We start from the raw sequence: 25697 nt of genomic DNA on the forward strand, positions 1-25697 counted from the left end.
TACAAAAGTCGGCCTCCTGGTGGCACTATAACAGGCCGTTCTGGAATATTTGGGGCAGAGGTTCATCGTTGGCATCTAGGGAGTGTTGCAAAGTTGTGCAAAGTTTGGCATCGACCGGGTTAACGATGCCGGAGATTAGCTGTACACGGACGGACGGACACACACATGCACGCATGCACGTGCACACACACACACACACTTACTTGCTTATGGCAGTCCATCGATGTCGATGATGACGTTGCTCCATATATAGTTCATGAGATGATTATTGTTGTGTCTGTCGTCTGTGCATAGCCAGGTGGCTGTTCAGACCTATGCGTGATCCGCAGACTTTGTCACAGGAGGGGCAGGGGAAGGCAGCAGTGGTGGTCGGTGGACCTTTGGCACGTTGGTGCCTCTGTGCACGCCGCTGTACTCTCCTCTCTGTGCGCTTCTCCTGAAGATGAGTGATTCCCTGGTGACAGGTAGAGCTCCAGGTGTGGCGATCAACAGCCAGGGACTCTAGTGCTGGAGGTTTGATATCACATTTCTTCAAGAGGGTTTTGATGTGGTCCTTGTACCTCTTTTTTGGACCCCCAGCAGCCCTTTGACCGGCTTGAAGCTGGCCATACAGGATCTGTCGGGGTAGGCGGTGGGCTGGCATACGGATCACATGCCCGACCCATCTGAGGTGTTTTTGGCCAAGGAGTGCTGTAATGCTGTGTGCACACACACACACACACACACACATGGACGGAGTGCAAAACATACTCTCTCCCCATGCCTTCGGCCTGGTGGAGACAATGACAGTCAAAGATTCCACTTCATTATCTGTAAAAAAAAAAAAGAATTGGTCACGCGTGTGCGTGCATGCATGTGCCTCTGTGTGTGCTGTATGTGGTACTCTGTTGGTGTATGAGCAAATTGTGCGTGTGTGCGTGTACTATTATGGCATGCTTGGTCTTGTTCTAGCAGTCCAGCATCCATAGAGCTGTTTCCAACGTGTCGCTCTCTCTGATGAGCGTTACATCAGTGCCTGTTAACACTTATGATGCTGTCAGAGTTCTTCAGAATAAAGGCACTAGAATGCCAAGCAGATGGGCAGATTTTACTCTGAAAAGTCCCGCCTTCCATTTCCCCCAAAACCGGGAGGTGTAATGTTCCACTACCTCGCGCTGTCAAGTCTGATCTCTCTCTAGAAGCGTTAATATTCCAAACGAGATGCTTGGTTAAGTCAGAAATGATGATAGAACATATAATCGGCGTTCTGATCAAAACCATGGAGAGCTTAGTAGTAGTTTTAGAGATATGAACTAATATGAGATATATTAATATGAGATATTTGTCGGCCCGTAAACAAGGAAGTGAATGGCTGCGTGCATGCGCAAAACGGATGTCCAGGAGTGCTGCACAAAACGGGAGCTGTCAAAAAATAGATTACAGCGATCCTGTTATATCATTAAAAAATACGTGTATACACGTGTTTTTAGCATCATAGGTGTTAAACAACATCACTGTTTCATCACGTCAGATTCTGAGAGCCGCAGGTTTACAGGCAGGCTGTTCCACATTATAGGACCGTAATAGCTAAAGGCTGCTTCTCCATGCCTTTTAGTTTTAGGTCTAGTCTTAGGAACCTCTAAAAGACCAGTTCCCGAGGATCTAAGAGCTCTTCCAGGCACATACCCAGGGAGCATTTCAGACAAAAGACCACTTCACCACTTTTCAACCTATCTTCATATAATAGGTCCTCACTAATAATCATGATAAAATGGCACAATTCTTTTCTACTCAGTCTGTGTCTCATAGGAGGGCTGTGGGCAACCCGTCCACCAGTGACATCATCGATGGGAATCCAAGCTAATAGAAACTGCAGGCTTTCTAGTCCTGTGAAAATGGAAGCCATCGTTCTCACGATAATACAAATCTATTTTTCACCAGTGACACGATGATGTCATTGGTGTACAGGTTTCTGAACTGCCCACAGCCCTCCTATGAGACACAGATCGAGTAGAAAAAAATGGTGGTATTTTATCATGAACATTAGTGAGGACCAATTATATGAAGATAGGTTGGAAAATGGTGAAGTACGTGGTCCTTTAACCTTGCCTAGCCTAACCTAGCCTTGTTTTCTCAAGACTGACATTCAAAGTTGGGTGGGTTCAAATGTTAAAGTTGTGAAAATAACAAGCTCTATGTTGAAGAAATAGGAACACAGTTAGAATGGACCTTGGCCATTGGGAGCTCCCCAATACAACCGCAGTCTTCTATTGTTTGCTGCTGGGATCTCCGTTGGCCAACTTGGGGGCCAACCATAACCTTTTTTTTTTTAACATAATCATCCTACCAGTGCATCATTAATGTTCATAATATTCCTTGAATGTATCAGTGACAATTGGTTGTTTGTATTATTAAGTATTGTGGTCGGCTGGACCTATGTACGTATGGTATGGTATGCGTGGTAGGTATACAGTATATACTGGATGTTGATGGTGACGTGATTAACCCATTTTGATCAGATTCTAAAAATGTCTTCTACATCCTGACAGTTTTCTGAAAAAGCTATGTTTCTATGTCAGTGGTTCTTCGATTTTTCATAGCAGACCTACAAGCTCGTAGCGCGCCACTCGGTGGCGCGCTATGAGCTTGTAGATCTGCTATTGTTCAATAGCTAAAGCATAACATAATGCTAACACCAAAAGGGGTTCCCGCCCAAAATGGGTTGTTTCAATGTCAGGTTAACAACTGGCTTTGGATGGTGACGTAATTAAGTTTCAGATTACATACATGTGTACATACAGACATTACCTTTTATCCACCCGACATGGAAACATATCTTAATTACGTCACCATCAACATACCAACATACCAACATACCATACATACTGTACATACGCCAGCCGGCCAGTATAGTACTTTCAACTTAAATACATGTATACATACAGTACTGTACATACGTTACTGTTACCCAACCAATATTGAAACATATCGTAATTACGTCACCATGGACAGCCAGTTATATAATAAGTTTCTTTAAAGGTTTATTTGTTGTTTTAGTACTTAATTTCAACTTGTGCTCTCTGCAAGTTGGCACTCGACAGAGTGCAGTTCTAGTTAGTAGGATACAGAGAATGCCTTGAAGATTGTATTGATGAGATTCAGTGAGGAGCTGATGGGTTATTACGACTGTCACACTTACTATGAAAACGTTAGTTAGTTAGTCCGTCACCAGGCATGACCATATATAGTCATGCCTCGTGACATCACGTGACATCATCAGGGATGGAGTACCCTGATGTCATCTATATTGGCCAAGAACTCTACATCTGACCGCAAACCCTTAGATTCTCCATAGATGGAGTTGACCTGTTCTCACATTCCATATGTTGATCCTTCCCCATCCATCCTTAATTCCTCTTCGATGTCTCCCTTTTGACTGATACCTGTCCATTCAAACTCTAGACGGGCCTGCCCCAAAGTTAGTGCAGCTGCACCTAGCAGCCGGCGAAAACTGGAGTTCTCACAGGCCCGAAAATTAAGATCTGATCCTAGATCAGCAGGAGGTGTTCATTTAATGGTATTGTATTATTTTTTAGCAAGGTTCTGTACCAGCAAGGACTTTTATGTACGGTAGCAGCCTTGACCCGTGATTTGAATTGAAACTATGATGTTCATCACTTATGGGTAAAGGAAAAAAATACTATTATTATTGATATCTTATCTTGTCTATTACTATTATCACACATGTACTGTAGGCTATGTGAGCTGTACTTGCTGCTGTAATAGTGTTATTTATCTTTTTACTAGGGACTTTAGGGCTTTATTTTCCATGACTCCTCGCAGAGAAAGTAGATAATGGTGTTATTGCCAAAATGTATTTATTTACTTTGACATTTTTGGTTATTGCACTTTTGCAACTTTATGAATTACTGCTATTTATTAATTCTCCATTGTATTCTTCCTGATTGTGTGCAGACTCTATTTTTTACTTTGTCTTATTTCTGAATAATTCCCTGCCCTCTAACAGCGAACACGAGCAGTGTAACAAATGGCACACTGAAGGTATAAGACTCAGTTCAAAATTCCAAGCAGTCTTCCCATTGTGTGCTGCGCTCTCTCTTTCACAGATCTGCAATGTGGGGAGGATGGAGAGGAACATTCACTGCATTCATTTATTAATTATCTCAATTTAAGTGCTATTCTGACATCTAGGGAAAGTGCTGAATGTTCAGGTATTAAGGTAATATGTCGTTTTGTCTTTGTAGTATTCTCCCCAGACTTTGTTGTAAAATAATTAATTGTGAGATATTTTCACCGCAGTCCAGTCCGGGTATTCGTATTACAGTGCAAATGGAAAGTTTTAGTTTTCCTCTGTCCACACACAATACTCCTCAATGAGAGAGCAACAATAGGAGTTTTGTTGTGTATACCTACATACCGTATATAAAAAAAATCACACCCGTGTGTGAACTGAGTGGTGTAAGGTCTTATATAGCCTGTCTGACGTAATTAAATCATGTCTGACGTAATGAAATCACACCCGGGTGAACTGGGTGAACATAGCAACCATGCTCATTTTTTGAGCACAGACAGACTAACAAAGCCAGTTGTAGGAGTGGTTTACACCACTAAAAATCACACCCGTGTGAACTGAGTGGTGTAAGGTTTTATATAGCATGATCAGCTGTGGTCTGACGTAAGATTCAGAGATGATCAGCTCTGATCAGCTCTGATCAGCTCTGACGTAATGAAATCACACCCGGATGTGATTTCACAACTGGCTTTTTTTGTGCAGAGAAAATGACCATGGTTGCTACGGTCATCCAGTTCACCCGGGTGTGATTTAATTACGTCAGAAATTATTTTGAACATAGCAACCATGCTAATTTTTTTCTGCACACAAAAGCCAGTTGTAGGAGTGGTTTACACCACTCAAAAAATTAGCATAGTCAGATACAAACTGAATATAGGGTATACAGTATGTCATCTATTTTTTGAGTGGTGTAAACCACTCCTACAACTGGCTTTTGTGTGCAGAAAAAATGAGCATGGTTGCTATGTTCAAAATAATTTCTGACGTAATTAAATCACACCCGGGTGAACTGGATGACCGTAGCAACCATGCTCATTTTTTCTGCACAAAAAAAGCCAGTTGTGAAATCACATCCGGGTGTGATTTAATTACGTCAGATCAGAGCTGATCAGGCTATATAAAACCTTACACCACTCAGTTCACACGGGTGTGATTTTTATGCATAGGAAAGGAATGCATACTTCCCCAAGTTCATGTACTATCTACTAGGAAGACTGGAGTTCAAAAGTCTGATTGTCTGGGGAAAGAAACTGTTCCGCATCCTTTCCGTCCTGGCAGTGATGCTCTGTATCGTTTCCCAGACGGCATAAGGGAGATCAGGCTGTGAGAGGGGTGGATTGCGTCCTTAATGATGTTAGTCGCTCTCCTCATGCATCGTTGTTGGTATATGTCTGCCAGGGATGGCAGCGAGGTACCAATGATCTTACCGGCTGTTCTCACAGTTGTTTTCTCTCCTCAGCTGTGCTGTTACCGTACCAGGAGGTGAAACAATAGGTGAGAATGCTCTCGATGCATTCTCGATGCAGACCATGTTCTGTAGAACCATGTTCTGTAGAACATGGTCAGGTCTGGAATAGGAAGGTCAACTCTATTCAGCTGGCGGAGGGGGTAGAGACGCTGTTGAGCCTTTTTTCTGATGACAGTGATATTGCTGCTCAGGGCCAGGTTGTCTGTCAGCAGTACTCCCAAGAATGTTGTACTGGTTACCCTCTCCATGGCTGAGCCATCAATTGGCTGTTGGTGTGGCCTGATTCCCGTCCTGAAGTCGACAATAATTTTTCTTGTTTTTTTGTGTTTTAAGGGCAAGGTTGTGTGTTTTGCACCAAACTGCCAGCTGCTCCACCTCTTCTCTGTAGGCAGCTTCATCCTCCTAACACTCCTAACGCTCTCTAGCCACATCCAGGTAAGCATTGCCAAATTTGCCCTTCCCTAAGGCGCAGGCGATTTCAAAGTTATCAAGGCTCCACCAAGGCTTTTAAAAGAAACAGCTGTTGCTGAATAATAATATGGGTAAAAAAAAAATCCCTCAACAAGCTAGGTGGACTTACCCTTTTCCCTGAAGAGTAGTTTTGTTCTTTTCAGTAACCAAATGGATGAAACAAACAAAAGTTTGTAAATAATTACTTTGTAGCCTCTCCTGACTCTTCAGTTCTGTTGAAGGTTTGGTTGTGGTTGGATCCGATTTGTCTTTGGCCACTTTGTTCTTTAGCTGGCCATGGACATTGGGTTTGGGCACTGCATGTTTCACACTCAATGGAGGTACATGTGGCAGCCTTAACACCAGTGTGTGGTGCTGCATGCATAGAGGTTCATTTGACACAACTAGGACTTTTTGTTGCTGGGCAGGGGTCACTGGTGGCTTTTGACAGGTCTGTGATTGCGAGACAGGAACCCACTGTGGCAGATGGCTACTAGACTAGACGGTTAAAAAAATCACACCTGTGTGAAATGATGGGCGCTCTTATCATCATACATAATCATATATCATCTCATTCCGGCCAATCACAATTTGCGTCCTCACCTTCGTCTTCAAGGTTTGTGTTTACACAAACACTCAAAGCTGGCCATTCACTGTCAATGGCATTCAATGTTTATGTCTACACAAACCCTCAAAGCTGGACATAGGAGGGGCTAGCGCCCCTCAAAAAACAAAACAGCACCAGACGGTGTCGGTGAGTAATGTACACAGAGGCATTTTAGTAGAACATGATCATTATTGTGCAGCTGGATTCTTCATTTAACCACCCCATTTTGCACATAAGATACTTGAAAACATTTGGTCTACAAGTTCACAACACATCACGATGCGATGTCTTGATGTTGAGTGCCAATCGGGGAGGTATTGGGTTCCATTTTTATAGGCTTTGCTATGACCCGGTCGGTGATCGAACCTCCCAATCTCAGGGTGCACACTCTAATCACAAGGCCACTGGACTTTGTTTAATGTTGCTTATAATGGCGAGCAGGAGGGATAACAGGGTTAAAGTACTTAATGTTTGTGTCTACATAACACTCTAGGTCGTCCTCAATAAATAAATAGTGGAGGAACTGAAGTAGTATCCTGAAAACAATCTTAATAATGAATTGCATTTTTATAGCGCTTTTCCAAGTGCTCAAAACGCTTTACAATGGTTCATTCATTCATACATTGGGAGGTGAAGCGGCGAACAGTCGACGCCAGCGTCCTCACTTCCCACATTCACACACCAACGGTGGCAAAGCTCACGCCGACCAACTCATTGGAGGCGATGTAGGGTTCAGTGTCTTGCCCAAGGACACTTCGACATGTGGACAGGAGGAGCCGGGATTCGAACCGCCGACCCAGAGATCATTGGACAACCTGCTCTACCTCCTAAGCCACAGCCGCCCTGCTTCTTTTACTGCATGGGTAATCTTCTTCTCATCTCCTAGCGAAATTCATGCAACTGAAGCAGGATTTGGGTATCTTCAACTTTTACCCTGGATGGACTGCCGCTCTGGCTGCTTTATGGCTCACTTTTCTCGGTGTACCTCCTGTCCTGAATGTATCAATTGTTGTAGATAACATAAGGATTTATATTTTCAGTTTTATGGTTGTTTGTAATGTATGGTCTATTAGGTGTTGTATTGTCTCATGTGCCGTTTTGTGTCTAATCCACATTGCCGCTTTTGAAGGGTGACACTTGTTGTTTTGTTTAGTTTTTTTTAAATAGTATAGTATAGGATGTAGGATATATTGAAGATACAAAATCAGCTGAGTTTGTTTTTTTTGCAATTAGTTTGAGGTCAAATTACATTATTACTGGACTAATGGCTGTAATGTTCAATTCCATCCAGATCATGCAGGCAGTGTGTAATAGCAAGTGCAAGATTCTGAACATATTCATTGGCTACTGGTTGTTCACTCTGTAAATAAAGAGTCTTGAAAATAAATCATGTGTCCAAAACCTATTTTGCACTACAATATAAACACTTACCGGTAATAGTTTACTATTTGATCAAAACTAACTTGTGTCATGTTGTGATTTCCCCAGGAGGGGGTGTAATTTGCTACTATGACGGTAGATATATATTTTTAAGATATATATTATTATATTTGTCAAAAGTTGGTTTATAAAGATAAGGGGCTCATGTGTTTTGTTTTCCCCTCTTCAAAGGAAACAACTGCACATCAACTGTGGGAGCTGGGCTAAAAAAATAGTATATATAACATGTATGCTGTTAAATTACAAAGGTACGAAAATATTTTATTAAAATATTCATGGAATGAATAAATAGGATAAACTATTAGTTTTTTATCCTTTCTTTTGGTAACCATATGCAGGGTCCATGGTGTGGTAATAACTATTTGATTTTACAATTGTTTAAGTCTGTTATAAAATGTATAGGATAAATTAATGTAAAATGGGAAAATAATATTTTAAATCCAGGCTCAAAACCCTGTTTTACTCTCAAGCGTTTGATTGTCTGTGATATATTGTTTTTTTTTTTTTAAAAACCATTATGATTGTTCCTATGATAACTTCAGTTAGCTTATAAATGTGTTTTACTGTCTGTATTTTGTTGCGCTCCTATTGTCTTTGCTTGTCATGTTGATGAAATGTTCTGTACAGCACTTTGGTACAATGAAAATTGTTTTTAAATGTGGTTTATAAATAAACGTGATTTGATTTGATCTGTGGCAAAAACACACGTACACGTAAAGCAAGTTCATAGTTTTATTTTCCATTTCAAATAAGGAGATAATGGCCAATCAATTTGTCAGAATAAGGGTTTATAATTCACAGATCATATTCACAAATGGTTCAAAATTGTATCAATATACAAGAACGTTTTAAGTAGCTTGCATTCATTAGCATTCTAAGGATGTTCAAATAATTTTGCTTCTGGCCACAGTGTGGTAGTAAGTGACCCTAGCATTTCAACATTCCAATGGAACAGTCCCAACAGTAGAATAAAGTACTGAGCAACTACTGTGTGTGTACATTTGTTTAAATGTCACGCAAGGAGTTTCTGGCAAAGAGCTTGCATACTGTATATCGGCACCCCACGGATGAATACAAAAGTTAACTATGATACAACTCAAACTGACAAATCTTTTTGGAATGTGAATATTTCAGTTGCTGTGGCATATCGTTCTCAATGTCTGAGGAACATAGGCTCTCATGTATTAACAATCAGTAATATTTTTGGCAGAATCCTATGGCCACAACATCCTTTCAGTGTCATTGACTAAAGAATGATTTCCCTACTTTTCAGAATACAATATATATTATTTATGAATAGCAGAAGCAATTTGCCAACATGTTCATGCAAAAGTAAAGTGGCACATTCAAAATAGCAAAATATCTATATTCCATTTCAACTACCACAATGAGTTTTTACATTCTGAGGAACATAGAATAAAAAGGAATTTAAATAATATGTTGTCTGTTAACCCCTCTGTTGTGCGTTTAAACCATTTATTTTCTTTCACATACACGCTTGGTTATTGAGACCCCAATTCTTTGTCAGAGATACCCTGACAAAATCCTTAATTTACATATTGTAACAAAGCGTGTAAAAACACAATTCTTGTTAGATAGCCCAGGTCAAACCACTACCGTGAATTAAATACTGTACTAAATAAATATTGCAGTTATAGGTAATAGAATGAAAAACTTTCACCATCACCACAACCCTGGTACAACTGTTGAAAACCGACTCAAATGCAGTTTGTGAACCATTTTCAAAACATCACTCACTGCATGGCTAGCAGCGCAATTGTATGTAATGCCATGTATTATTCTTTGTAAGCACACATGTAGTCCAATGCCACGGTCAACATAAGTTCACAGGCCTGAGGCTTGTCTTGCAAAGTTGTTCCCTCACTCACTAAATGGAACAGCATTCTTTTGCACCTTGCAAAAACCTCATTGAGTTCTGCCTGATTTATACACTGGGCATTGTCATGCCCTGTACAAAGCTGACAAGCTACAAGCTCACAGCGCGCTGTGAGCTTGTAGAGCGCTAGAGTTTGTAGATCTTTTTTCGGTGTGAGACACTGGCGCACAAGTGTAAACCAGGTTTCCTGTCATCCCACTCAGCTAAAGTGTGTGTACACAATCAGCAGCAAAAACATGTAATGTACCTTGATCCCTTCATGTAAATTAAATAAATATTTGTTCATAACAAAATACAGTACTGTTATTCAAGCTGAGATGCACTAACCTGGTACTACATACATGCTTGTTATTAATGAGGCTACTGACGAAAACATAGTTGAGAGCATGGCCCTTACTCAAACAGACCAGATTGGGCAACATTTGATTGCGTACAACTCTCAATGATTGCCCAATAAGGCTGTCAATCCTATCTATGTACTGTGACATGCATTGCACTTAACCAAGTACCTGTATGCATTGTTCTCTTCTTTCATTACTCCGAACGTAGGGCACACATACCCAGAACGTCCTCCAGTATATGTTTCACCATGGGTCGATGTTGTCTTTCTTATTAACCTCTTGGTTCTAAACCCACAAGGCCAGAGCAGACCTACCGTTACCATAAGGTCTTATATCAGACCCAACTGTCGCGGACAAATGTATTTTAAAACGACCAGACAAAGTGGTTTGTATACTTTGGCACAGTTTTCGGCGAATTCACTTGATGCCTCATACTTTTCTGCCAACTTTGGCATCCTCGTGCAAACACATGGTCATCAGTAGTGATTATAGTTGCAGTGTACTACCCGTTTCTCCAAGAGTCTCTCAATACAGTCCGTGTTGGCAGTTTCCCCCCAATGTGACTTCTCCGAGTCCCTTTATGTTGCACTCTGCTGGATGAAACGTATCTAATATAGATAGTAGATGGAGAAGCCGCGCCCCTTGATGAGTAATACAAAACAAAACAAAAAGAGTACTAGTGCAACATGAAGGGAGGCTGGCGGTGCTGGGAGTAGAGACGACGGGGAGACGTCATTTTTGAGTGACTGCAGCTGCCATGGGTGTACGCAGGGTCTCGCGCGCGGTGGCCGCAAGATCCTCTATTTCAGCGTTCAGCCGCCTGATCACCCACTCCATGGCCTCCCGCCCCTGACGAAGAGCAAAGAATTAGTCCACACTCCACAGGAGACAATACAATATTTTTTTTAAATGATTCGTCGGTGAATTAAGATTTTCAGAAAAAGTAAGTATATAGTAAGTGTACCCCCTAAAAAAGTGTTGGCTGGCATGTGTATGTTCAGTTCTGAACGTATGTTCACGTTTTGTGTGATGAATTACTATGTAATTATTTAATTAACTCAATTGTATGTTAGAGTCTGTCTGCCCATAAGGATCGGGGTATCTTTGGTGCAAGACCCCATAACCCATTTTGGGCAGGAACCCCTTTTGGTATTAGCATTATGTTATGCTTTAGCTATTGAAAAAGAGCAGATCTACAAGCTCATAGGTTGGTACGAGCTTGTAGGTCTGCTATTTTTGAAAAATCAAAGAACCACTGACATAGAAACATAGCTTTTTCAGAAAACTGTCAGGATGTAGAAGACATTTCTAGAATCGTCCTCAGGTCTAAATTATTGACCTGCAAATTATTGTTGGCCCCAACCTGCCATTTGAGACAATCATCAATTCTAAGGGACGTGTGTCACCTTTCCAGCGTTGTTAGAGATGGAGCTAGCCATAACCCCCTCCAGGTAACTGCCGAGACTGACCCCTTTCACTGTGATGATGGCCTCCTGTGTCAGTACCGTTCTGGAAAAATGGCAAAACATACATTTAAATTTCCCTTTAGACTACAGTCAACACCAATTGTCTTTGGTGATTAATATACCTGAACAATAGCAACTATATTTGCAGATTGTTCACCATTTTTTGCAGAATGTTGCCTATTCATCATATTCACACAGCAGACTTCTTGCCATTAAGTTAATGAAATGCCACCCTGTTTTTTTTGTAAAATGCCAACATGGCCGCCGTGTGAATATGGTCTATATGAACATTTTATCCACTTGAATTAGTGGTCATATAGACTCTATATGACCACTAATGTTCAAGTGGATAAAATGTTCATGTGATTTAGATGTAGTCTATGCTTCATCTGCCCATTTTATTAATCTTTTAAAGCTACAACATGGTTAAAGGGATATTTCATTTTCAAACCCCCTTTTTGAAACCCCCTTTTCATGTTTGGGGTCATTTTAAGTTGTCTACTTGCCTGTGACCCCAGACAGTTAAGTTGCAAATGCAAATCATTGGGGTGGAAAATATTCAACCTGTTCTACCAGTTAAGCCTGTCACACTTACACTGAATGACAAATAGCGTACTAATTGCATAAGAACTTACTTCTCTGGATCCTCTGGATGAGGTTTGTATGTTAGCCTCTCGTCCACAGATACCAAGTTTGTGAATGTGATCTAAAGCAGAAATGATGATACAAGAACATTGGCAAAATGACATGTATAAAATGGCAACCCACACACCGAACAAAACCATTCTACACTGTAACCCAAATCTCCAGAAGCTTATCACAATGAATGAAATTAATCAGTTTGAAATGTCACCTCACTGGTTGTGGAACAAGCAGGGCAACATTACACAACTGTTTAACCACACTGCAAGTATCTTTCCTTCATCATGATGTGCAAAACTGAATCACAGCAGCTGCAAGTGCAACAAGTATTACATAACTGCAAAGGATGTTCTTCAATGATTGACTGGGACAATGGCACGATGATGTTCTGGCCTGTTCTGTGTAATAATTTCATCCATTCTTTCACACCTATGGCCAGTTAATCAGTTAAGCACAACGGTGTCAACTTCGGGAGTGCCTAAGGGCTTGGGTCTGTGTACCGTCGGCCCGTCTGTAAAGAGCCATGAGCCGGGAGGGGAGGGGCAGCAACACTACACCGCCGAGTAATCTCCACACTGACTTGAGACTTGACAAACAGAGCCATCTCAGCCAAAATATCCCAAAACAATGTCCGGGGAACAGAACTGTTCCTTTTCCTCAGACTACTTTTACTTTAATTAAAAGGTAAGATGCAGTGGCTGTAATTGGGTCAAGGATCTTGCTTTCGTGAGCAATTGTGTACGAGATTGGTAATACATTGGTCAAATCATGACATTGTTAGACCATCTGGGGGAAATAAATAAATCTGCGTCGTCGTCGTCCCACCTAGCTAAAGGTTGGGGGGCGGGGCGGGGGGGCACCCACTGCCGTTATAGGAACCTTCCGCCACTGGTTAAGCCTGTTCCACTTGAACAACGTGTTGTGAGCTTGTCGTTTTAGATTGACTATTTTCTTTTTAATAAAAATAAAAACACCCACATTTCAGTAAGAAAATCTTTTGATTTTGTGTGTCTTAATGACATGCTCAAAATAGAGACACCAGTGTGAAAGTGGTTAAGTCTACCAGTTGTAAGGTACATAAAGAGGTCCTGTAAAGTGTCTTGAGACAACTCGTTTGGCACTATAATTAAATTGAACATTAAGATCGGTCTTAGTCGTACTCACATTGGAGGATTGGAGTTCAAAGGTCTTCTCTTGAGGATCTACAACAGAGTGTTCCTGGATGTATGTGCATGTCCGCGAAATTCCAAAGATCTAAAGAGTAGAATGAAAGGAAGAGGGAATCAATACAAAAGAGTAACATAAGTTGTTGACATTGTTGAGATATGCATCTCTAATAGCTATTGTATACTGCCTCCTAAATTGTGCACATGACCAGTGTTCGTAGTAAATGGTAAATGGTGCATTTATATAGCGCCTCTATCCAAGGCGCTTTATTCACACACACATTCATACACCGATTGCGGCGGAAGCCATGCAAGGTACCAACCAGCACATCGGGAGCAATTTGGGGTTCAGTGTCTTGCCCAAGGACACTTCAACATGTAGACAGGAGGAGCCGGGATTCGAACCGCCGACCCCATGGATCATTGGACGACCTGCTCTACCTCTTGAGCCACAGTCGCCCTAGTAGTGACTCGAGACAATCAGATTAGCGAGCTACAGTAATATGGCATTGATCCCTGGGGCCAGTTCAGTGTCATAAACTCTCAATGGAATTAGAGCTGGTATTAATAGACATTGGCACTGCCTTGATCCTCTTGAAACGTCCGGGATATCTGAGCCAAAGGCTATAGCTAAAGAATGTGAACCAAATCAACCGATTGGCTAATGTTTAAATGGTTTGGACTATGACACAGAACAATTGTTCCATTTATTACAGTCATGACTGAACTAAAAAAAGGGGCAATAGGGCAAACAACTGTGTAATACTCCAGAGATCTTGACCTGGTTCTTGTTACTGATTATCTAGGTTTCCTCACCTGGCCTACATTTATCAGGTGAAGACACAAAGGTCTTGCAAAATAATGTTGCTCAATTTCCACTCTGATCTTACTCCATAAATGACCAACACTAATTATAAAATTGACAATTGCTGAAAAATAGGAAGTCAGTGGACGCAGCACAATGATAACAAACATCATGGCTGCTCACATTTGGCAGTAGTTCAGAGAAAGTCCGTGACAGCTATTACAGCACTGGAATGTTACATCACATGCTGCTAAGGGCCAGAGCCCTGTCATGACAGGAATGGAAGTCTTGTGTCCTGGACAGCATGTGCCAGGCACGCACACAGCCATACACAGCCAGCAAGATGACCTGCTACAACCTCTACAGAAATAGCATTGGAGGAGGTAAGGTCATCTTCGCATTAGCGTGACCGGCTAATGTGCTGGCTCACTTTTTCCATTCTTATTTAAACCACAAAAAGGAACCATTTGTGTGACTTGAAAATTATGACAAAAATTTCAAAGAGTGATTTCCATTGTATCCCTTCTTCAAGTGCAACATTAACAAGCTGTATAAATCCCATTTACATATTATTATTATATATTATATTCTTTATTGCTATACTATACATGTTTTCCCTTTTTTCTAAATGATGTATTTTTTTCTTTTTTGCATAGAAGTGTATATTGTATGTCTTTAAATGTTTTGATGAATTGAAAATATAACAAGTCTTAATGCTTTTTCTGGTTTTATCCTCTTAGCAGATTTTGTATTGACCTGTACTTTCCTTGAACTGTACCCATTCTGCAAACTGTTAATACATTTTTCAATTAATCAATGAAAGCACATTCATTTGACAACTTTTGACACTCACAGATTTGACTATGGATGGAAGGCCCCACTCTGCGCTGAGTAGTTTGTTACTGTGCAGGCGTCCCTGTGTGTCTACCGTCCTATCCAAAACGTCCACTCCAAACACACTGGGGTTCATGGGATTAGGGTACTTCTGCATTGCAGCCTTCGTCACCGTCTCCCAAGGGTGGCTGTAAATGGAGGGGAGAAAGAGTTTATATAAAAAAGGTGCATTTAAAAGACAATACCGCGTTGCTAGTATCATAATAACAGAAATAATCTTTTGGGGGAAGTTTCAGTTTAGTCTGTTCATTTCCACCCTTGACCTCTCTCACACTGGCTAACATGGGGGTGACAAATGTGTTTACACCCCAAGTGTAAATAATAAATTATTCAGTGTCTCCACTCCTTTGGGGCATTTTTTACTACTGCACATACTGTACATACATAGTATGCGCTCTCTACCATTGAGCTATGGCCGCACAAGTAGGCCTACATATTCTTGTTTTCTGAAGACAACAATGGATCCCTTTCTCTCTCTGTCACTCTCTGTCATCCACCCCACTGTGGTAGAGGAAGACAGCTGCCCACCCAGAGCCATCTTAGCACATCTAGTTTTCTTCCTGGGAGTTTTTCAGCAGCAGTCACCAAATGCTTGCTCAGAGGGGAAACAATGTTGCAGGTTGTTGAGACAACAACCTGCTGTGATGTGACACACAAAACAATTTGAAATCCATTTAAATTAAACAAAACTTACAGGGCTTTGTTAGAATAGAGATGGCAGCTAATACATTATTTAATCTGCATCTATTGCTGCACCGGTACGCATGGATGGAAAGGATGCTCTTCAAAATTTGCGCCTAGTGGATGGTTGCCATGGAGATAAACAAGCAACGTGGCTGCCAAGTGACGCAAGTACCCATAAAGGGGGCGCGGAAAATGTAGGGGAAAGGTTGCGAGCCAGCAGCCGGCTAGCCAGCTTACACAATGTCACTGAATGTTCTGCTGCAGGCATAGACAGACAGACACACCTACTGAGTCTGACACAGTCATTCATTCATTGAATTGTCACGATAACAGAAATCGGATGCTCCGAGTAAAATTATACTATTTTATTAGTCTACCGTACATAATAGGGCCTAAGCTCTTCTTGCCCTTCCGAAAGGAACCAGAACTCCCAGCCCTGTACCGGGACCGGCGGGATAGACAACCTTAGTTGACAACTGAACAGAATTGGATGCTAAGTTAAATTCTACAGATCAATATTAGTTTAGGATTAGCTACATAATACAAGCTCGATCTTTACCTTCTAGACGGAACCAGAACACTGATCATCACATAGACTGACCCGGGGACAGTCAGATGGTGGAGGGGGGACCGGCTTTTCAACCGCGTCCGCCACCTGTACAAAGTACGCTTTAAACGAGTGATTTAAATAAAATGAGCTACTCACTTGAATATGTGTTCTGATGTCCAGATCTTCATGGCTGTATTAGTGGCAGAGTACACTAGGGTGAGCCGGTAGGAGTGCAGTCACACACTGTACTAAACTCACGGTGACACACACGTTGAGAAGAAAGAGGATTTTGTTCCCCCGCCCACCTTGGGATGACAGTCACGTGATGGCATTGCGCACTTCCGCCTTGCCTAAAAGAACAGATCTACAAGCTGTCAACGCGTCGCGCCGCGACTCGGTGACAGCGTCTAGGCAGCTTGTAGATCTGTTCCTTGACACAGCAGCTACACCGCCGTACTACGGAGTATACTTTTACACGAGTACATTGATATTAAAATAATATCATCTGATCAATAGAATAATATTGATAGAGTAGTGTGTGTCATTGACGGATAGGCTACTGTTCAAGATTTTGAAGTGAACAAAGAAAAGCCTAATCAAAAACGTTTGCACACACAGGGAATTCTTGTCTTTATCGATTCTCCACTGCAGCTTGATTGAAGGCAGCCACCTCAGGCATGTTGTAACCTGTAACCTGTTGCACAACAATCCAGCTCACGAGTTGGAGTTATTTTCTGCACTACGACCTTGGAGTCGGTAGGAGTCAGGACCTGATTGAATCACGACCTTCGTAATGTTTTCACACACACACACACACACACACACACACACACACACACACACACACACACACACACACACACACACACACACCCAGGGGCCAAGGGGGTCCAGTCACCAACCCCTGCTGCTGTCATTAATTGCATGTTATCAGTTAGCAGCTGTGTGAAGGACTTTCTAACTTCTACTATTCTTAACCTATATGCCTACACAGACCTATCACCATTTAAGGGGTATAAATTGTATACTTGAATTGTATTACTTAAAGGGATAGTTCACCCACAAAAATAACTTTTTTCTTGATTAGCTGGGAGTGGAACTGATGTTGAGTTTGATTTGCACCCCTCTGGAATGACCAGAATTACCTGCTTTTTTGGTCAGACTGAATAAATTGCCTACATGTAGGCCTATTTCCTCTTGGGAGATGTAGACTGTCTTAAATGTTTCAATGTATTTAAAAAATCACACCCGTGTTAAGTGAGGGGCGCTCTTATCATTATACATAATCTCATGAACAACTGAATTTATGTGATTGGTTAGCCAATTTGCTCGTCTACTTATGACGTAAATTTTCCCTTCATTGTCAATGGCATTTAATGTTTGTGTTGCCACAAATTTACGTCATATTTGGCGGACATTTGACCTAATTTCTCCTTTCATCAATGGTAAATATTGAGACGTGTGGGGACAAAATTGAGGCTAACTAAGTAGCCTTGCCGAGCCATGAGGCCCATAGGGCAGGAGCCTATCTCCTGTTTCTGTCTCGGCAGCTTGATGTACAATATACACCCACTGGACGCTAGTATGTCACAGGGACTTAACCCCAATCCAACACTTGATGCTGAGTGTCAAGCAGGGAGGCACTGGATCCCATTTTTAGAGTTTTTGGTATGACCCGGCCGGGGATTGAACCCCAACCTCCCAGTCTCAGGGTGGACACTCTAACCACAAAGCCACTGAGCTGATATTTGAGGCACATATGACCTAATTTCTCATTTCATTGAACTGAATTTAACTGAATTTATGTGATTGGTTAGCCGATTTGCTTGTTTACATATGATGTAAATTTTCCCGTCATTGTCAATGGCATTTAATGTTTGTGTTGGCACAAATTTACGTCATATTTGGCGGACATTTGACCTAATTTCTCCTTTCATTGTCAATGGCTAATATTGAGACGTGTGAGGACAAAAGCTGTATCCCCTCAAAAATAACCGCATCCTTTTTTTAATGAAAAATAAGGAAAATAGCAGATCGACATGCCCACAACATTGTACCGTATTCTGAGGTTGTAGATCAGCTATTTTTGCTATTTGTCATGAGTATATAGGGCTTACAGTAAGCAGGGGTGGACCCTGAGTCTATAGACGCCTGGGCCATGAGACTGCCTCAGGGCCATCCCCCCCAAACAAACACGCGGTCGCGCGCACGCACGCACGCACGCGCGCACACACACACACACACACACACACACACACACACACACACACACACACACACACACACACACACACACACACACACACACACACACAAAGCATGCCGGGCCCGGTACCACACCCAGAACCAACCTACACGGTGAGCACACATGTCGAATGTGCACATTACAAGTGTCTTATTCGCATTTAGAAAACCAACACAATGCAGTTTGTGGAGATAACAGCTATTGAGATAACAGCTATTGAAGGATACAAAACACTGATCATTTTCAAAGGGATTAGTCTAATATTTTTGAGGGCCGCTAGACCCTCCTATATTCAGCTATTAATGTAGATGAGGAAATCGGCAATTTCAGACCTACACAAACATTAAATACCCATTGACAATGAATGGAGAATTTACGTCATATGTGGACGAGCAAATCGACATGTTACAACATGACGATGAGCCAATGTGTCTGAGCAAATCAGCTATTGCTGTCCTACACAAAGATTACATCCTTTGAAATTCAACGGGTCTTTACCCGTTGTACTGTAGGCCCAATTTTATGGAGTAGCCCCCCTGACATTTCCCCCCCCCCATTCAGGGATCCAGCTCCAAGTGGTCACTGGTTATGACATTTCTTTCTTTCTTTTTAGTTTTTTCTTTTTTTTACAAATTGAACCCTGGTGCTTAGGGTATGTATGTAACCTACATGTATGTTGTATTCATTCTGTCCCTGCCAACTTTACTGTATAGTCTGAAGGGGCAGGTCAATGTGCCACGTCAATGTGCTTATCAAGCAGTTATGCGTAATCTCTTTCTCCCAGACTTGAGTGTTTGTGGGAGGGTATAACTTTTTACAGAGTAACCGAGTACAGTACATTCTGTTCATCATTTGATCATTTAATATGGCGTTAATAGTCATTATAATGGGCATTCTGGTGACTTTATCTAAAATATTATTTGGCAATAATCACAGTCACACAATGATGTTATCGCCATAATTACACAATACAAAAAACTATTTAAAACATTGAGGTCATCATTAAGGAAAAGACAATCAATTCATTCAATGACATCACATTGTTGTGTCATCACCACCATCATATCACTTACTTGCTCATTTGATTTCATTAACAAGAGACAAAAAAAGAAAATGAATGAATGAAACAATAATCCCCCCTTTATGTACACATTTCCATCTAGTTGTCAAAATAACCTAATACGCATAAATCATTATTAAAATACATTGCATTGAATAAATACTATTTTCTATATTAACAAGCGTATATAATAGCATAACATAATAATAACAATTTATATAGGGAAAGGGAGTATTTACTGGTCCCTGCGTGGAGGAGAAATTACTTTTATGCATTAGTCTGCTCAGGTGGCTCAGATGAGTGCACGGGGGAAAGCTGTTAAAATGTTAAGGCTGTATATCACACAGCACCTTTCATCATGTACACCAACTCAAACTCCCGAACACAGGTTAAAAAAAAATAAACCATGAGAGTTCACATCATTTTTCTCCCACAGTTCTTTACTACTAAACTCAACTCAGCTAATCAACCCAATATCAGCCCTGCACACCACAGTAGTACGCCACAGTTCTCTTCTCTATTCCTCTACAAATTCAGACGTGGTTGTTTCAGTCACTGTCTCCTCCACCTCCACTGTCCTTTCTGTCCTGGACTGAGACGTTCTTGTCGTTGCCGCTGCTGGTGCCGCTGAGGTGCCCTCCTCTTCTTCATCCTCTTCGTCCCAGGTCTCCAGGTCAGCAGTGGCATCCTGATATTGCTGGTACTCCGACACCAAGTCGTTGAGGTTATTCTCGGCCTCGGTGAATTCCATCTCGTCCATACCTTCTCCAGTGTACCAGTGGAGGAAGGCCTTTCGCCTGAACATGAGGGAGAACTGCTCGCCCAGACGGCGGAAAATCTCCTGTATGGCCGTGTTATTGCCAATGAACGTGGAGGACATGATGAGTCCCCGGGGAGGGATGTCACACACGGCCACCTTGACATTGTGCGGGATCCATTCTACAAAATAGTTGCTGTTTTTCTGCTGGATCAGCAGCATCTGCTCGTCTACCTCCTTGGTGGACATCTTGCCGCGGAACACACCGGCGGCCGTGAGATAGCGCCCCCTTCGGGGGTCACAGGCCGTCATCATGTTGCGGGCGTCGAACATCTGCTGGGTGAGCTCGGGCACAGTGAGGGCTCTGTACTGCTGGCTGCCACGCGCCGTCAGCGGGGCGAAGCCTGGCATGAAGAAATGCAGACGAGGAAAGGGCACCATGTTGACGGCCAGCTTCCGCAGGTCGGCGTTGAGCTGGCCGGGGAACCGCAGCGAGGTGGTAACTCCGCTCATCGTCATGGAGACCAGGTGGTTGAGGTCGCCGTAGGTGGGCGTGGTCAGTTTGAGCGTGCGGAAGCAGATGTCGTAGAGGGCCTCGTTGTCGATGCAGAAGGTCTCGTCCGTGTTCTCCAGGAGCTGGTGGATGGACAGCGTGGCGTTGTAGGGCTCCACCACCGTGTCGGAGACCTTGGGGGAGGGCATGACGCTGAAGGTGTTCATGATGCGGTCGGGGTACTCCTCTCGGATCTTGTTGATGAGGAGGGTGCCCATGCCCGAGCCGGTGCCCCCGCCCAGGGAGTGGACGAGCTGGAAGCCCTGCAGGCAGTCGCAGCTCTCGGCCTCTCGCCTCACCCCGTCCACCACCTGGTCCACCAGCTCGGCGCCGTCCGTGTAGTGGCCCTTCGCCCAGTTGTTCCCCGCTCCCGAGTTCCCTGCGCCATAGGAAGCATGAGAGGGAAGGGGTTTTAGTGGAGCACTTATCACACTGACACCATGGCTGTAAACTCTCTGAGTGTTCATTTAAGTCTCAGGTGTGCAAATGGAAAACAAATTTAAACAAACAAACACGACATTTTGAGACCTAATGATCTGTCCAATCTTTTCCCAGCAGATGCTTATGAGCACATGAAGCTGTTGGGGGTTCATTGCCTTGCTCAGGGACACTTTGACGCATAGTATAAATACAGCCTCTCTATACGCACTCAAACGGACAGTTATGCCACTTGATAGATGCTTTTATCAACAGTATCTTATCGTTCATGTTGCCCTGCTGAAGGTCTAAGCGCCTAAATGTCGTCACTGAATAAAGACAGTTCCAGACAGTTTTTTTTCTTCACCATATAAATTCAGCACTTTTTGGGGAATGCATTTCTGCACAGCCCGGGAAAGCATCTGTGTCGTTTTAGATTTTAGCTATAATTCTTTAGAACATGGTTTAGAACAGTGGTTCTCAAAAATAGAAGATATACAAGCTCACAGCACGTCACTTTATTTTTATTGAACACAAATCTTCTCTTATATGCAGGGGGTCCGCTGCCAAATACATAGGTCTTTGACATGAATACGTTTGAGAACTACTGATTTAGAAAGTACTAGAGCGGTGCCCGTTGGAGCCTCTACAGCGGTTCCCGTGGTGCACTGGCCTACTTGGAACGATGCAAGTTGGAAATGCATGCCCCACCCAGAAATTGTCCCTTTTATGCCCATATATGGAGTTATTTGTCAGGCATGCCCAAAATATAGTCTATGCAGACTTCAGAATGATGTCAGAACAGGCCAGCTCCATATATGGACACTGGGCAGGGGTCCTGTCCAGAGCCCGGGCAGAGGCCATTTGGGGCGGTTCTGGACAACCGTGGGTCCGACCGACTCGACACCTGGCACTGCACCCCCTGTGGTGGGGTGGAACGCGTGTGTCGAATTTGACGTTGCGTGGATTACAACAGTAATCACACAAACCTTTATAGTTCGATTTGTAGACTCTGCCTCAGGTCTAGTTAATGGGCTAAAATAAGGTCATCTGATATGGCAAAATACGATCTGGCAATTAACGCGTTTCAACTTTTACCGTGGATGTAGTTGTCTGGCCTGAAGAGCGCTCCGAGGCGGCTCCCTCTTATACTGTCCATGGTGCCCGGCTCCAGGTCAAGAAGCAGGGCCCTGGGTACATATTTACCACCTGCAAACAGAAGACAGAGAACCTCTATTTAATCAAACGGGAAACCTTGCTTCCTATTGGCATGTCCTCATGTTGTATCCATGTGCACGTGCAGGAAAACTATACAGGGAAACCAAGGGGAACAATTCAAGAAATCAAAGGTAAAGTATAGGTAATCAAAAGACAGTAGCTTTAATAAATGAGATAATCCGTTACCATGGGCTTCATTGAAGTACACATTGATCCGTTCCAGCTGAACGCGGCTGTCTCCCTCATAGAGTCCCATCGCGTCGATTCCATGCTCGTCGCTGATCACTTCCCAAAACTGAAACAAATAATGACAAAAAAGGAGCAACAGTTTAATTTGTTATGAATGGTAATGGTACTTTTCAGCTGCCTGATCAATTTATCACAGCGTGTCAAATGTATGGCTACACTAACTGCAGTATGTTTGCTATAATCTGTCTGTACTTTACAGTAATTATACATTCTGATATCTTCCTTGGGTCAACTTCTGTTGGATCGCCATAAGACAAGTGTAGCAACACATTTCAATGGGAAACAACAAACAAACAAACAAACAAACAACATTTCTATACATTCAGAAAACTTATTATACAGCACTGGCTCTCTAAGTGGGGTCCATGGATGCTCCCTGGTCCATGCGGAGGCTTCCAGGGGAAATTATATAATTTTGTATTTTTATTTGAACACATATCGAAAGATAGCCAAACAAACTGCTTCAATCCCATGACACCATCCTGTCAAAAGGCTGGATGGGCTCATGAGTTATACTGTTGGTATATTATCTTATAGTTCCCCTTTCTTTCTTTTGTGTTGACCATGATAAAAATGTCCCACCCATCATGCCAGTTTCGCATTGCCGCTTATCTTTTGCCAGAATGCCCGAGTGGGAACACCCTCTGTCACTCACAACTGCCAGTGGCAATATGTCGAGTCATAATATGCATGTACGTACTAAACATGCTGGAATTAACCGCAATAATGGAAGATGCAATAACTTAGGTTAGTATAAATATATCTGAGCTTATTATAACAGCAAATAAATAAGTCATCTTTACCACATTAGCCCGTGTTACAATTATATGCTTTTAACAAAATCATTAAGTTAAGCCCCTGTTCAAATCATTAAGCCCTTGCCATAAGTTATCTCTAGTAAAGGTTTGACAATTTAATTTTATGAAAACAAGATATTTGTTTTTCTATATTACCTTTGAGCCAATCTGGTTCCCACATTGTCCAATCTGTAGATGTACAATTTCACGCATGATGAGCGAGCACAGTGGACAGAGCAGGCTGGGGGGTCTCTGATATGCCACGGTGATGGGACCAGACTTTTATACCACACATGATGCCATCAATGGTTGTCAGGGTTTTACCCACGTCATTCAGTAGGCCTACATTAGGGGCCCTGACGCTCTGCTATAAGTGCTATTGCAATATCATAAATGATTAAATATGGCATTACATTTTGTTTGACTCGATTTCACAGATAAATATTGTGAAAATAGCAGGCTCACCGCGTTGCGAGGTGTTGAGTTTGGAGATCTGCCATTTTCACAATTTTTGCCTATTTCTTATTTAATTTGAGTGTTAGCGAGCATGTAGCCTACTGTGTAGGCCTATGTAAATACGGAATTATGTAACAATGCAGCAACTATTTAACTAGCCAACAATGTTGCAGCCTTTTAGGTAATGTAGTAACTATGTAATATGTAACAACAAAAGTATGTAAATAAAAAAATATATATAATGTAATTTATGTTTTATTTTAACCCATTTAAAAGTTACAACCGGAAAAGCATCTGTGTTATTTTAGATTTTAGTGTTGGCTATTCAAAAATAGCAGATCTACAAGCTCACAACGCGTCTCTTTGTGCCGCGTCGTGAGCTTGTACATCTGCTATTTTTTTAACATTTCCTTTGAAAGTGTGTGAACTACTGGTTTAGCAGGCATTTGTAGAATCGGCCTCAAGTCTGAATGTAAGAACCACAAATGCCTTCTATGTCAATGGCCTTCAAGCCTTTAAACGCAGAGCTCACAGATATCTCCTGACCACCCCTCACACTGACTGTTGAGCTGCAGTGAACCATTTGATTGGCCAATGGATATGTATTTTATCTTACTTGGCTATTGTTCACAACTGCATCTAATAAAAATAAATAAAAAAATGTCACATGAAAAGGAAACTGGTTGTGGTTGAATGTCTGACAAGCCTCTGTCTGTCTGTCACAATGCTACTGTATATAGCTCTGTGGCCCGGCCTAACACATCTGTGAGCTCTCCAACACAGAGAGCAGGAAGGAATTCTAGTGGAGGGAGGCAGCTGTGGACGTTTTGATAACATCCATTTCATTCATCAACCAAAAAATGGATGGCTCTCTCTCTCATGCAAGAGAAAGAAATAGAGTTCCGCAACACTCTCTCTCTCATGCACACATGGGCACGCACACACACACACACACACACACACACACACACACACACACACACACACACACACGCACACACACACATTCACACACACACTGAACAGATAGAACTTCTCAAAATAGAATTGTTCAAAAGGGATGCTGTTATTTTGTTAGGTTGGCAATTACCGTAGTTAGAAGATTTAGATTAATATAACATGCTACATGCATGTTATTTTCTTCCATGAGTTTCTTCCATGACCCAGATGGGAACAAAATAAAATCTTTAATATTTTGCTGAGTGCCATAAAACACCATGTTGAAAAGGCATATCCATTGTAGCATCTCTTTGAAGACAGGTGCAGCGCTATGCTCAGGCCTACAGGAAAGTTCCCCACTCAATATCACTACCAATGAGAATTAAGTAGTAGCCTACTGTATTAAGCCAGGACAGCTTAAGGCAAAGACAAATATGTGTGTGAAGTGATTAGGTAGAAGGCAATAATATTAGAAAAATATTAGCCATATCCAATTATCCACATTCCACACACACAAAATATCC

The 25697-nt window shown here is 42.1% G+C and overlaps 2 protein-coding genes across 2 annotated transcripts; both read right to left on the reverse strand.

The window, feature by feature from the left end:
• Positions 1 to 8755: 8755 nt before the first annotated feature.
• prelid3b (PRELI domain containing 3) lies at positions 8756 to 16787 on the reverse strand. The gene is made up of 6 exons (XM_079509454.1): positions 16639 to 16787; positions 15208 to 15376; positions 13548 to 13637; positions 12377 to 12447; positions 11682 to 11784; positions 8756 to 11124 (listed from the first exon to the last, which is right to left on the reverse strand). Exons 1-6 carry the CDS (start codon positions 16668 to 16670, stop codon positions 11008 to 11010), a joined length of 582 nt encoding a protein of 193 aa, XP_079365580.1. The 5' UTR covers positions 16671 to 16787; the 3' UTR covers positions 8756 to 11007.
• A 2787-nt stretch (positions 16788 to 19574) lies between these two features.
• On the reverse strand, positions 19575 to 24019 carry LOC306929164 (tubulin beta-6 chain). Its single transcript, XM_079509582.1, has 4 exons — positions 23935 to 24019; positions 22919 to 23027; positions 22613 to 22723; positions 19575 to 21476 (listed from the first exon to the last, which is right to left on the reverse strand). The coding sequence occupies exons 1-4, from the start codon at positions 23989 to 23991 to the stop codon at positions 20305 to 20307; spliced, it is 1449 nt and encodes a 482-aa protein (XP_079365708.1). The 5' UTR covers positions 23992 to 24019; the 3' UTR covers positions 19575 to 20304.
• Positions 24020 to 25697: the final 1678 nt, after the last annotated feature.

Source organism: Electrona antarctica, assembly GCF_951216825.1.
Source record: "Electrona antarctica genome assembly, chromosome: 9".
Lineage (NCBI taxonomy): Eukaryota > Metazoa > Chordata > Actinopteri > Myctophiformes > Myctophidae > Electrona > Electrona antarctica.

What these genes read in the sequence shown, in the direction of transcription:
- prelid3b (XM_079509454.1), bottom strand. Translation starts at nt 16,670, where the DNA reads ATGAAGATCTGGACATCAGAACACATATTCAA. An exon ending in TTCCATCCATAGTCAAATCT is followed by an intron (nt 13,638 to 15,207) that starts GTGAGTGTCAAA and finishes TCTACTCTTTAG; the next exon opens with ATCTTTGGAATTTCGCGGAC. An exon ending in CATCCAGAGGATCCAGAGAA is followed by an intron (nt 11,785 to 12,376) that starts GTAAGTTCTTAT and finishes CCATTTTTCCAG; the next exon opens with AACGGTACTGACACAGGAGG.
- LOC306929164 (XM_079509582.1), bottom strand. Translation starts at nt 23,991, where the DNA reads ATGCGTGAAATTGTACATCTACAGATTGGACAATGTGGGAACCAGATT. An exon ending in GGAACCAGATTGGCTCAAAG is followed by an intron (nt 23,028 to 23,934) that starts GTAATATAGAAA and finishes TATTTGTTTCAG; the next exon opens with TTTTGGGAAGTGATCAGCGA. An exon ending in GCCAGACAACTACATCCACG is followed by an intron (nt 21,477 to 22,612) that starts GTAAAAGTTGAA and finishes CCTATGGCGCAG; the next exon opens with GGAACTCGGGAGCGGGGAAC.